The 14,291-nt window shown below is 37.8% G+C and overlaps 2 protein-coding genes across 5 annotated transcripts in view; one reads left to right on the top strand and one right to left on the bottom strand.

The window, feature by feature from the left end:
* anos1b (anosmin 1b) overlaps positions 1-9,287 on the bottom strand; it is a 111,704-nt gene extending 102,417 nt beyond the window's left edge. The window contains exons 1-2 of one of the 3 annotated variants that reach the window (XM_051908830.1): positions 9,163-9,287; positions 8,237-8,359 (exon numbers count right to left, since the gene is read on the bottom strand). In XM_051908830.1, the coding sequence (XP_051764790.1) occupies positions 8,237-8,359; positions 9,163-9,165 (126 nt within the window). In that variant the 5' untranslated portion in view covers positions 9,166-9,287. Of the gene's footprint in view, positions 1-8,236; positions 8,638-9,162 lie in introns of those variants that run through there. The other 2 variants (XM_051908828.1, XM_051908829.1) reach the window with 2 other exon arrangements.
* Positions 9,288-9,796: 509 nt separating this feature from the next.
* Positions 9,797-14,291, top strand: part of si:ch211-262h13.5 (uncharacterized protein LOC571127 homolog) — a 34,606-nt gene continuing 30,111 nt past the window's right edge. The window contains exons 1-2 of one of the 2 annotated variants that reach the window (XM_051908856.1): positions 9,797-10,095; positions 10,281-10,391. In XM_051908856.1, coding sequence (XP_051764816.1) covers positions 9,901-10,095; positions 10,281-10,391 — 306 coding nt within the window. In that variant the 5' untranslated portion in view covers positions 9,797-9,900. The remainder of the gene's footprint in view (positions 10,096-10,280; positions 10,392-14,291) is intronic. The other variant, XM_051908855.1, reaches the window with a different exon arrangement.

The following is a 14,291-nucleotide window of genomic DNA, read 5'->3' as shown; positions in this document are numbered from 1 at the left end:
AACAACGTAACACACTGATGCAAACATTACTGGACAAAGAACTAAGGAGAACTCAGGGTTTAAATAATTGCAATCTAATTGGAAGAACAGAAACAGGTGTGGGATAATTAGTCTAGCTAATGATCAGGAACACAGGCAAACAGAGTAGAATGGAAGAATAGGACATAACAGAGGATACATGTTACATCTAGTTTGCAGGAACAATTATTTGGAATTGTTTGTAAATCTAAAATGTATATTTTCTACTGGCACACATAATACATAAATATCCATCTTAAAACAGTTGTTTTTGTGAAGCATTTGCATAGTACTGTACTTTTTTATGTTCTTCATTGAATACAGTATAGTGCAGAGCTGTTTTAATGCAGAAAAATCACACCACAAAGACACATGCTAAAATATCTAAACACACTATGACATCTGCAGGGCCAGTTCTAGACATTTGGAGGCCCTAGGCAAAATTTATGTTGGGGGCTCCTAATAAAAAACACTTGAAAGAAATATGATTCCTAACCTTTTTACTTATACATTTGTTATTAAAATTTGTATGTTTTTACTGATATGTCCATATTAATCAATCTTTAACTAAGGTAATATCTTATTTGTTTGTTGAGGATGCTACCTTTTTTTTGGCAGTAATTTGTTTTCCATTGTATGCGCAAACTAAAAGGACGAGTCAGCAACGCTCGTAATAAACTCATAATAAACCAGCAAATGATCTATCCCGAAATGACACCGATCGACAGAATAAGTTTGTAATGTATTCTTAAAATAATCAGTCCAAAATAGATGATGACAACTCGCACACCAACATTACGAGCTGCACTTCTTTACATGTCTATTTAGTATTTTCTAAACAGGCACGCATGGTTGTGTTTGTTTCAGCACCATCATAATTTAGTGCCTTCAAGTCAGTCAACTGCATTTTCATACCCTATCTTTTCATACAGTCAGAAGTTGTGGTCTTTGCATCACATCTTGCTTTTTTTCTGTGTCTCATATTAATTATTAGTGGCTCTGTTACAAAAAGTACAAAAAAAGTTAACTCAAAAAATAAGGCATTGTGTTTTGTCACTATTTGTAGACTCATCAACCAAAAACGAAAAACACTCAGAAAGCATCTAAACTATTGTACTCTTTAAGCATATTACTGTAATTATCTAAACTATTTTCACTACAGTTGGTTTGATTGGGTATTACGTCAAAATACATCTGGTAGCGTTTTTAATACTGTGCATTATGTTTGTGTATAGTTGATTGTTTTTTTCATTATTGTTTTTTGGTGTCACTTTTGAGTACTTAAATACTCAGTCCCTACAATTATATTTGCTGTTGCTAAAATTCATGTCTGAATACACAGATGAGCCAAAACATTATGACCACCTAACTTATATGCTGTTGGTCCTCCATGTGCTGGGAAAACAGCATCGACCCGCCGAGGCATGGACTCTACAAGAGCCCTGAAAGTGTCCTGTGGTATCTGGCACCAAGACGTTAGCAGAGGATCCTTCATGTCCAAAGTGGAACCGCAATGAATTAGATTTGTTCTTCCAGTACATCTCACACATTCAATCAGATTGAGATCTGAGGTCAGGGCAACACCTTGAACTCTTTATCATGTTCCTCAAACCATTCCTGAACAATGTGTGCAGTGTGGCAGGGTGCATTATACTGCTGAAAGAGGCTACTTCCACCAGGGAACATCATTGTCATGAAGGGGTCTACCTGGTCTGAAACAATGTTTATGTAGTTGGCACGTGTCAAATTGACATGAATGACATGAATGGCTGGACCCAGGGTTTCCCAACAAAACACTGCCCACTCCCTACACTGGCCTGTCGTCATCCCACAGTGCATCCTGGTGCCATCACTTCCCCAAGTATACAGGCCACACGTGCATGGCCGTCCATGTGATGTAAAAGAAATCGAGACTCATTGGACCAGGCGACCTTCTTCCACTGCTCCAAGGTCCAGTTCCGACACTCGTGTGCGCATTGTAGGTGCTTTTGACGGTGGACAAGGGTCATCATAGCCACTCTTTGCAGCCCCATATGCAGCGATACACTGTGTGTTGTGACATATTCCTCCCATAACCATCATTAAAATTTTGTGTGACTTGTGCCACAGTAGACCTTCTGTTGGCTCTGCCCAGACAGGATAGCCTCTGCTGCCCTTGTGCATTGATGAGACTTGGGTGCCCAAAACCGTTGCCGGTTTTTGGTTTGTCTCTCCTCCTCGGACCACTGTTAGTGAATTCTCACCACTGCTGACCGGGAGCAACACACAAGCTTTGCCGTATGACCATTGTCAAAGTTGCTCAGGTCTTTACTCGCATCCAACATGATTGTTTGCTTGCCATCTAATCTACCCAGAACTTGACATGTGGCCTTGTTAGGAGATAATCAACTAAATTTGCTTCATCTATGAGTGGTCACAATGTATTGGCTAAGTAATGGAACACCAATTTGTACCTACATCTGAAACAAGCTATTTAAGACAATTTACAAACCATATTAAAATCAACCACAGCATTAAAGTATTTAAACTTTAAAAGTATCAGTCATTGGCATTTTAACTTCCTCTCATTCATTCCTGTCATTCTTGGACAGTTTAAATGCTCATTCAGCTCATATGAGTTTTCATACCTTTCTTTCATGATCCCACCACAGACCACCATCAAAGCCACCAGAGAATTATGCCACATTGCTTCCATTTTAGTCCTTCGGAAAAAATAAATGTTCCATGCCATAAACCCATCTCTTATTTCTACAAAGCTTAACATTGTTCAGGCTGCCCTCAGTGTCTCATAATCACGTGAAGTTCGCTCGGACCTCACCAAATGCCCTACTGTGTGGGAGCATTTCTACCAACCTGACAACATTTCCCTGAACTGCCTTTATAGCCTTACAAATTCTTGCCCGTTATTTTAAGCCTCCCTTTTCAGTATTGTTTCAAGTAAAGAGCTAAAGAGAAACAGATTAGCACTGCTCTCTGTGGTGTGGCCTCTTCCTGTAAACAGCATTTCAATAAAGTTGTTCTGCTGGATTTTTATAGTGTCTGTGACTAACCAGCCTTTATATTTTAACACAAATTACCAGAAGCTCTTGTGGTTTTGACCGTAACACATTACCATGCACATAATAATTGAAATGAGTTATTTCAGTAAAGCCATGCAACAACACAAATAAGAAACACACATGTACAATGCAACTCTACAATGTACACAATTACAGAATGTAATGCAGACTGAGTAATTGATAAATAAGGTTATACAGGATGATAAAGGTTTTAAGTGAATGTCTGCTTGCTGGACAAAGACAAATGAGCCCACCACAAGTGTCTGTGACATTCTAATCTAATAGATATCTAATTTCTTCTCAATGTTAAGTCTATGGGATATTTCAGTTTTTCGCACACCTTAAAAAATGTCCTCAGTAAACTGGACGATTACCTCGTTCATGGGTGTATGACAAATGGTGCAGTTAAATGTTAGATGCCAAAATTTGTATGAAAGAGGAATAATAATAATAAACGTGACATATTCTTGGTAAGCATCACTAATCATATCACTAATTTCTATTTATATTGCTCCTTTCAAGCATGAACATTGAGAAAACATGAAAAATGAGACATGTACTGTGTAATACAAATCATTTTACAAGAATCATGAAATATAAAAATTAGTTTTTAATTTGGTCTTAAAGATCTAGGACTAAGCCAGTGGTTATGAAACCATTAATGACTGGTTCAACAACTCTAAGTAAGTAATAAGGTACAAGAGGCTGTGCTGTATTGTGAATAAGTCACGGCTGAAGGGATTGCAGGCTGCAACCCCTAAGCCGTGACTTATTCACGATATAGCACTAGCCTCGAGTACCTTATTGCTTTTATAAAACGGTTACCACACAATACAAATATTAAAGCCAAAAATATGTATCAATGCAACTTTCTTGAAGTAAACTTAAATCCTTAAAAGCCTTCATTCCGCCGGAAAAAAAATAGTCCCTGACAGTGAACAGCAACAGAAGTTACATTATTATGCCATTAGATGGTGGCAAAGACTGTCTTTATGAGTGTGTCAGTCAGTAGCAAGGACTTTTACATTGAAAAGACTGAATTGCTGTGAACACGGAACAAGACGCAACTGACAAATGCTTTGACTAGCGCGGTCAGTCACGGGAAAACCCCTTAACTTTTAAAAGGATAAGATAATACATCAGACATTTAAAAAGATTTTTATTATAAACATAGGACTGACCTGAAGGAAAATGCTAAATCTGAATGCAGGTAATAAACTCGCTCACTCTATCTTTTTCTCACAATACTCTTCTACATAATACAGTAAGCTTCAATGAACAATATAATTTGAGAACATACAATTTATGTTGCTAAGAGTGGTTGCTAAGGGTGTTGTGTAGTGATATATCATGAATAAAACACAGCTATTGATCAATCAGAATCAAGGACAGGAACTAACCGTTTTATAAACTATAATAAATTATATTGAACTACGTTAATGGGCAATAGTACGGATGTGAAAATTTAACAAGCTGGATGATATGGGCTTAAAAACACAGTGGGTTTAAATAGCAGTTTTTCTGTCATCAGCATAAAGGCCTGTTCACACCAAGACGAATGTTTGGCATGAAAATGTGGTTCGATTTACTGTTCAGACCAATGTGTAAAAAATGGCAGACAGGCACATGCAAATTCACTCTCTGACAGTAGATGGCGCTATGGAAAAGCAGAAAAAAAATGGATACCCTAGTTACTATGTTACACAAAGCAATGCTGCGCAACTTTCTGTTTCTGTTTCAAGGAGAAGTATGTATTCTTTATGGTGTCAATCACACAATAACAAATACAGTACAGAGACAAGAGAGCCGGTTCTGGACTCTTCCTTTATTATTCACTGTAGCTCAGCAAAAAACATCTGATTGTGTGCACCACCAAGTTGTAGTTTTACTGTATGTAGCAGCAGCCACTAAGCATATGACCAAAAGTGTGAATCTTATTGGTTGGCCCGCTTTCTTTGGAGTGCAATGGAAAAGAGATTAGAACACCTATCTGTAAGAATTTTATACGTCGGAACTAAACTCTCTCGTGAACGCGCGGACAGACATTACCAGAAGCTAGTTATAAATCCATTATAAATATGGATATTTTTCTTATAAAAAATGCATCGCTTCGCATCAGAAGGCCTTTATTAATACCCTGGAGCCATATAGATTACTTTTATGATGGATGGATGCGCTTTTTTGGGCTTCAAAATCATGGTTACTACTCACTCCCATTATAAAGCTTGGAAGAGCCAGAATATTTTTAAATATAACTCCGATTGTGTTTGGCTGAAAAAAGAAAGTCATATACACCTTGGATGGCTTAAGGGTGAGTAAATTATGGAATAATTTTCATTTTTGGGTGAACTAACCCTTTAAAAGCCTTCTCAAATAAATAGGTCACTGGTGAAGCATCTACTATGATGAAATATTTACTATTTATAGGTAGTTTTAGAAATTTAATCGAAGTACAAAGCTACATAACTGTCAATGGAAAAACACACGTTAAAATAATATTTAGGCCTAAATTTAAGATTTATGTATTTGAATTGCATATAAAATTTCCATAAATAAATAAATATAATTTAATTTAATGTTTATTAACTATTTGCATATTTAATTTTATTTAAATAATTGTTTTAAAATGCATTTATTAAAATTGCTTAGAATCTGTATAAATCTGAAAACAATTATATTTATTCAGTTAAAAAGTATGAGCATGTTTAAAATATAAATAGCTTTAGAACAAGCAATATTAAATTAGTTAAATTGTATGAGATATAAACAAACTGGATTTTTGGATAATATAAACTTGGTTATTGTTTATTTACACATTCAGTTTATTAGTACTATTGCAAAAATACTAATTTCTTACCCATTTTATTTATATGACTGAGAAATATGCATCACATTAAGTTTATTAGTTTGTGTTAAAACTATGTAATCCAAATGTATTAAAATTTTATATGCAATTCCGCCAGACTGGTGTAGTTATATAACCCATGCTAATCAGCAAAGCCTCCATGTGAACAACTCTTTAAGGTAAGAAGAACAAAGGAGGAGTGTAATTCTACCTAAATGAAAACTCTGCCTGCATTTGTTTGATGTCCGTCACTCTACACCTGTCATGTGTGATAACTTGCATTTTTACCACAGTATAACCATTTGCGCTGACACTGGATAGGCCTATGCGTGCCATTAACACAACAAACACCATTGTCTCGAGACATTGTAAATCGTACACCTGCAGTCAGAAGCAGCTGCTGCAACAAAGGATGAGAGTGAGAGAATGGCATAAATGATGACTTATCAAACATTCCTTTTCTGGTGCGTGTAAGGACGCTGAGCTGGATTTGATTTTTTGACTTTTAAAGGGCTGAGGAAAAATGGGAGGACACCTTCTTCAAAACCCCCATCTATGCTTTGAGCAGTAACATGAAACCTGCACAATGTCCCATCTAACAAACAGAAATTATGGCTGGAATTCTGTTTTAGAATAAAGAAACTCTCTGAGAAGAATTTTAGTCTGCCGTGAGTAATCTCATCCTTATTTAATTACAGCAATTGTAAGAGTAATTTATGAGGCCGTTATACTTTTTCAGAAGCCTTCTTACCAAAGTTCATACAAGAATGTGTTAGCGAGTCCTTTACAAGGCAGTCCATCTCCCAGAATTCCCACAATGATCCAACTCTCAATCATATATGAATGTCAGTGGTCTCATTCTAAAACATGTTACCTTTTGGATAATGAGCAGACCTCAAAAAGGGTCCATTCCACAAAAGCTTCTGTATAGTGGAAAAAAAGGTTCTTTAGATTTTAATTTTTCTTCACATTAAGAATTTTTTTTTTTTTTTTTTTTTAAGAACTCTTCACTGGAAGGTTATTTGAGGAACCAAAAATGGTTCTTCTATGACATTGCTGCAAAACCCCCTTATTTTTAAGACTGTACATGACATCTGCGCCACAGAACTCCCTCCCCTTGCGTGTCTGTTTATTAAATATTTTGGCTAATTTATTCATGCTCCAGCTACCAATGAGAGTGTACACTCTCTGCCCTTTTTAATGTATCTTACCATGTTTAAATCCATGCAAATGCAAAAAGTTTGCAACAAAGGGGTCTCTGGTATCCAGATGCAATTTTATGATGAAATAATAGACTTACAAGTCAAATTAAGATTTACAGACAGGAACTGGAGGAGAAAATTACATTATAAGTAGATCAGAGAGAAAGAACTACTCTGGAACTACTAAAGTGGATAGTTTTTCATAATGTGCCTCTAATTATGATTTAATTATGGTTGGGTTGAGACAATCGGTTCACTGAGTTGCCACATACATAAGCTGATTTCAGTTACAACAGAACAGACAGATAGGAGAGAGTCATGTAGCATGGTGGGCTGTCAGACCATATGCTTTCATGATTCTCACTCCAAATACCACATAATTAACTACAACTGCACTAAAACTGATCTCCAGTCAGTCAGGAAATAAACTCATGGAGAAAACAGGTGAAAACAGCCATTAAACACTTCATTCACACACAAAAAGCAATGTGTTTTCCATTCACTAAACTAAGTGCATATGCTAAAAGATCCCAACTCAGCATCTGAAAGTAAAGGGATTGATCAGACTAGGGCTAGTTTTCACATGGGGAAGTTCAAGGGTTTTTTTTTTGTTTTTTTTTTAAATCAAAAGGCCAATTTTATAAATGTATACTTATGCACTTATGGAGTAGTTATCTATGTTGATTTCAAGCACCTAGTTATTCAGACAATCGGTTAACAATTATTTCAAAACACTAATAATATTACCTAATATCACCATTCCCATATTTCCATCTATTTTTTGCAAAAGATGTAATAGCATTTGTAAACAAGTGGACAAAATAAAATCACACTGGTATACAATTTAAGGTCAAAACAATTATTTTATATTTTTGTATGTTACCTTTTCCGTGTTTGCATTTTCATATAGCCTATGTTGTGTGTGAATATGACATTTTAACATTTAATAGTATTTATATATTTCCAACAGCTATTCTTCATGGTCAAAAACCAGCAAGTTCCCATTGTGACAATATAAGGGTCAAAGCTTTTTCTCAAAGATTATTGTCTATAAAAGATCTACTTTCAAACTAAACCTACAGCGAGAAATATTCACTCTTGTTCGCGCTTACCTGCAGGTGTTTGAATGACGCCGTGATCTGCGTGATGTGAAGTGTGAGGCAGCGCGAGACGCAGCGCGCGCTCTCAATCTTTTCCAAAATCTCCCCTTCTTCTGTCCTGCGCGCAACGCTCGCCTCAAAAACACAACAGAGCAGAAAGCAGCAGACCTTCCTCATGAACATCATATTCACAGAGGACAATCACGTAAATGTGTGTTGATCGTTGTGCGGCTGAATGTACTAGATGCGCGTGAGGCTCGTGTTGAGTGCTATGTGTGTGTTGGAAAGGAGCGCGCGCTCAGACACTCCCTCTCACGCAAATCTGTCATCCGAACTCAACTCATCAGTAGTCTGTCACTTTGTATTTAGGTCTTTAAACGAATTTAAACCGTTTAAGGGATAAAACTAACGGCGCTTTATGGTTAGTGACAGACGTTCAGTCTCTCCAAAAATATCTTTTGTACAAAACGTATTCGGCAAATAAATTGCTTCCATTATAGTAACCGAAGCTCTCTAGTAGAGCGACGTTGATTATAATGACAGCGATAGGTTCCAAAGCGCAGGTTCCAAACATCATATGCGTTTTTCTGTAATGAAACGCAAAAGCCACGTAGGCTATTTTGAAAAGTTATGAAAATAACGTAATGCCAGATTAAATTATCTTTAATTTTATCACAGCATTGCGTCCATGTTATTTTAAAGTGTTTCCCCAGTTGTTAGGGCAACTTCATATCTACACGAATCACGTTAAATTGAGATTAATTCATTGAGACAACACATTGTTTTATTTTAATCTCTGAAGTTTCATCACTCTTCATCACTCTTTATGTTAAACACGTTTGTGTAATTATTATAACGTTGTTGAGATAACGTCTCTCAGAAACCATTCAAATAGGCTAAATATAATCATCATAAATATCAAAGTACCAAGGTATTACCATGTAATGCCATCTATGTACCACAGTACTTCTGTGTTGACATCTTGTCGACGACAGTTAACCACAACCTGAAGTTGATAATGATTCGCAATATTGAATCCAGTATGTTTTCTTCCTTATGTGCATCTGGGCATCTACAGTTTCCATAAGCACGTGTTGATAAAAATTTGCTGGCGTCATTGCAATACCAGCGCCATCGTGTGGTAGAAATGACTAGGCCTACTACATGAATAGTAAATAGTTTACTACTAAATAGTTTATATCCATATCTAAACAAACAACTGAAACAACCAAACAAGGTCTTTATTTTCGCATGAAAATTTGAGTTTTTGTGCTGCTTGCAGGGCTAGAACTAAACTCAGCTGCAGACGGCAGTCTCCACATGGAGGACTGAGCATTCGAGGTAAAGTGTTTATTTGTATTTTAGTTATTAATTGATTATTCTGCTTGTATTTTCATTACACTCCATAATATATTATTAACACTTCATAAGTGTATATTATAAATCAATCTGAATAGGTTTTTGGTCAATTTTGAGTCTATGTTGAGTGTTGACTATGGCACACATTGCTGTTTACATCACAGTGAGGTCACACACATTGATCATCTTGTTAATGTTTATCAAACCTGATTCCAAAGTCACATTCATCTTCTGGTATAAACGGATGCTAGACTGCATTTGAAATAAAACTGGTTATCTTGCGCAGGACAAAGAATTGTCTGTAAAAAGAATTAAAGATGTTGACTCCGATTTGGATTTTTTTGACTGCAAACATTTTCTCTGTCTTGGGGACAAATTTAGTTCATGTTCCCTGTGATGACAAGATTGTGGAGAAGTTGTCCCGACTGGCTGTCACATACATAAATGAGGACAGAAAAACAGGATACAAATTTGCCCTTAACAGAATCACAAACGTCCAGGCGCATCAACAGGTTGGTAAACAGTGCCGTTATTTTTTACCAATGGAAAGGCAACCACACCATTAGTAGATCTACTCATATTATTAAATTATTATTAATAACATAAATTGTTTTGCAGATTCAAAGTCATAATGTATATGTATTGTTATTTTTGCAAGATACTATTTATTTCATAGGTCCACTTTCCCTTGCTGTAGGGCCCTGCTGGAAAGGTCTATTATCTTGATCTAGATGTCCTTGAGACCAAGTGCCATGTCCTCAGTCCCAAATCGTGGAAAAAATGTCCTATAAGACCTTTCATGGAAACAGTAAGGCTTCCGCTCCTTGGTTATTTGCTGCTACTGTACATCTCAATGAATGTTTAGTGTGTTGTAGTGTTGTTTACCTCTGTTCAAAATTCTATCTCGTGAATTCTCAAATATTGATCAAGGGTTTAGCATTAACCAGCAGAGTTAACTTTTAAACAAAAACTTTAATTTGACTATTTGATGGATGTACATTTGGATCTCAAGCTAAAATCAAATCTCTGGCTTTTTTTTTTTTTTTTTTTTTTTTTACTGAAAAACATTAGAAAAGCTCTCAGGGATAGTAATAAATGATGACTTAAAGGGGTCATATGATATTGTTTTAAAAGTTTATTTATTTATTTATTTTTTGGGGGGGTGAATTGGAATAGGTTAACATTCTTTAATGTTCAAAAACATTTTTCACTTACTGTATATTATTGCAGCACCTGTATGGCTGTCTGAAACAGCTGTTTTCAACAAAGCCCCTCCTACTGAAAAACTCAGAATGCTCTGATTGGCCAGCTGATCCAGTGCATTGTGATTGGCCAAACATCTCAAGCATGTGTAGGAAATATAACGCCCCTTACATAATCACAAGCTTCAGCTTCCAAGGCTTCTAAAGAAATTGTAAACACACAGTTAATAATATCCTCGGTTTTACCATATCAGTTTGAGCCAGAGTTAGATTCTGAAAATGCAGATAATCAAGCAGATTGTTCGGAACCAACTTTGCAAGCACAAAAACGGAACTGTTACAGTTTAAGCCCGAACCCTACCCAAACCTGAAATCCGTCGCTGTAGAAACCTGCATTATTGCTATCATAAGCCAAGACAGCTTTGTATGCCCTACACTGCATGTAACCACTAAGCTATTTATTGGTTAAAGCGACAAGCTCATATCATACAATGTTTAAATAGACATCAAGTAGTAGAAAAGAGATCCACTGAGACGGCAACACAGCTATTTGACTTATCACACAACATTTCATATATATAGTTTGCACTCAATCATGTATCAAATCGTACAAAGTTTTAACAGTTAAATACACATATCAAATAATACAAAATGTGTATGATGTAGTGTTTTAGATGATAGTTGCCTGCTCTTGACAAAGCTGATTTCTGAGAGACATGAGAGAAACGTGTCTATTTGAAGAGCGCACAAGAGTGGGAGCATATGTGCAAAACAGTTCTGTTAACATATAAAATATATATAAATGTGCTTCCAATTTCGCACGCTCTTTCGTCCACAACTCAGCAGACAGCACGCAAACCTTATATAGCCTATAGTTTTTCTAAGTTACAAACCCAAACCTGACCCGAACCCGGAGCTATTCATGAAACCTTAACCTGAACCCGACCTGAAACTCACAAGTTCTTTGGGACCCTTCGGGCTAGCAGACCTCTCATCCAGCCCCAAGTCTCCTTCATCGCAGATGGTCCTGCCCCAACATTCCTCTCCCTCTCCCACTGTCATATCCATTCAGTTTCTTGGCCTCGTCTCTGCTGTCTCCCTTCAGCCCCTCGGCACCTCCAGTGGTTCCACTCAGCTGTACGGATCCATCTGGTGCTTCCCAGTCATCAGCTGTGCCTTGGCCTGTGGATCTCTCAGCTCCACCTCAAGCCTCTAAGCCCTGGACTCCACCTCGGCCCTCCGAACCATCGGCTCCACCTTGGCTAAATGCTCCTTTGGCTCTACCATGGACTGTTATCCCTCAGGCTTCACCAGGCTCCCTCGTCCCTCTGGCTTCACCTTGGTCCATTGTTGCACTGGCTCCGCCTCAAGACTTCAGAGTCAGCAGCTACACCTCGACCCTCCACCCCACTGGCTCCGCCTTGCCTTTGGTTCCTCCATTGTCCTCACTCCCACTGTCTGCCAAGCTCACGCCTCCACCTTGGTCACTCCTGCCTGCAGCTCCACTATGGCCCTCCAGGCCTTCTGCGTCACCCTGGGTCTTTGGCTTCGCCTGGGTCTCTACCTGCTCCACCTCAGCCAGTCATATACCTGGTTCCGCCAGGCCTCTCCACCAAGGCTCCACCATGGCTCCTCTCTCCATCGGCTCCACCGTGGACAGTGGTGGCTCCAGGATTTTTGTCTTGGGGGTGCTAAGGCGGGCTTAACAGTTCAGAGGGGGTGCTATGAATTTTTTTTAAATTGTATCAATAACTTCAATATCCTGCATTTATTGCATTTTATTTATTTAATTTTCCATTTTACCTTAAAACTATACATTTACAAGGTCACATATTGTAAATTGTGCTCAGTTATTATGCTCGTGTTATCAATTTCACTGAAAATCTTTATTATTACCTTATCAGCTCTTTAAATTAATTAGCTCTTTAAACTGTTTATTGAAACTTGGTGACAGACATTCCCACCGACTGGCTGGAAGAGATAATGAGGGCTTTAAAACTGCAGTGAGCTAAATGAACAAACATGTTTGTGCTTTTAAAAATGCGAACAAAATGGAAAAGAGTGCAGGGTGTTGAGTAAAGGTTAGACTTTTAACATGACATGCTGTTTTAAAACACGAGGCGCAACAGTCAAAGACGTCTGTTTAGCAGATTATGTTTAGATTGAAAACAACCTTTTCTATTTTTCATCACCACTTGGTTAGGGTGAACAAAGTGCAAGAATTTATAATAAAACTCCCTCCACAGTTTGATGTATGATTTGGTTGTGCCCGCGCTATGCAAATTTATGGTGGGGCTATAGATTCAGTAAGCCCCGTCCTAGCACAGCCACTGACCATGGACCTTCATGTCTCTGCTCTGAGTCATCCTCCTGCTCCTCCCGTCTCCGCCCTGGCTCTTCCCACCTTCATCTCCTCCTGGTCATTATCTCCTTGGCGTCTTCCTCTGCCTGTTCATTGTCCTCCTCTAGAGCCCCCTCCCTCCTCAGTTAGGACTATGATTTGCAGCGCGAGGACGCGCTTTCTGATGTGTGTGTTATAATTAATTATAAATATATGGATCAGTTAATCGAATTAACTTGATGTAGCTGAATTAATATTACAATCAATTAATCTGTTCATGTAGCTGTGATCACATAGTTAAAGTGACTGTCACGTATGTATTGGTTTTGTGTTCATGTTCATGTTTTCATGTCTTTTATTTTGTAGTTTGATTCATGTTGCTTGTTGGTGCCATGCTTCCCTTGCTCCTCATGTTCTCACTTAGTCTATGTGTCATGTTCTGATTGGTTGTTTATGGTCATGTGGTTTTCAGTTCTGTTCTGTCTGTTCTGTTCCCTTGTTCCTTGTGTCACTTCCCCATTGGTTGTCTTAGTCATGTGTTCTCTAAGTTCTTGTATTTAAAGCCATTGTCTTCCCCATGTTACTTTGTCGTGTATTGTTATTGTAACCCTGCTGTCGGTAAGTCTTATGGTCAAGTCTGTTCAAAGTCAAGTCTGTTCAAGGTCAAGTCTGTTCATGTCAACTGGTTGCTTTGTTTGTTCACCTTGGATAATTCAATAAACTGCACTTGGGTTCATCATCTCGCCTTCAGTCTGGACTAATCGTTACAGTGATGTTGATTTACAAGCAGGAACCAGAATCTAAACTCGTGGGAAATGCGCACAAAAGTTTTAGTTAACTAAATTTCGGCGCGGGATTGCACATAATTCTACTCATTCCCACAGTTTATTAATGGTCAAATACACTAAAAAATAATGGCACAATGCCCATCTTGATGCGAGTATTAACATAAATGGAGTCATAAACAGTTCAGCAAGAATGTGTAACAGTAACGCCCCGGGTTACTTCGCTGTAACCCTGTTCCCTGAAAAGGCAGGAACGAGAAGCTGCGCTTTATTCAGCGCTGTGGGGGAACATCTTTAGTCGTGACCAGCTGTGAATATATGTGTAAAACAACGTCAATGAAATTGACCTATATTTATAGCCTTGCGTGACGTCATTGGAA

Source organism: Ctenopharyngodon idella, chromosome 10 (assembly GCF_019924925.1).
Source record: "Ctenopharyngodon idella isolate HZGC_01 chromosome 10, HZGC01, whole genome shotgun sequence".
Classification (NCBI taxonomy): domain Eukaryota; kingdom Metazoa; phylum Chordata; class Actinopteri; order Cypriniformes; family Xenocyprididae; genus Ctenopharyngodon; species Ctenopharyngodon idella.
Note: the sequence above shows the minus strand (reverse complement) of the source record. Positions and strands in the feature narration are given on the sequence as shown.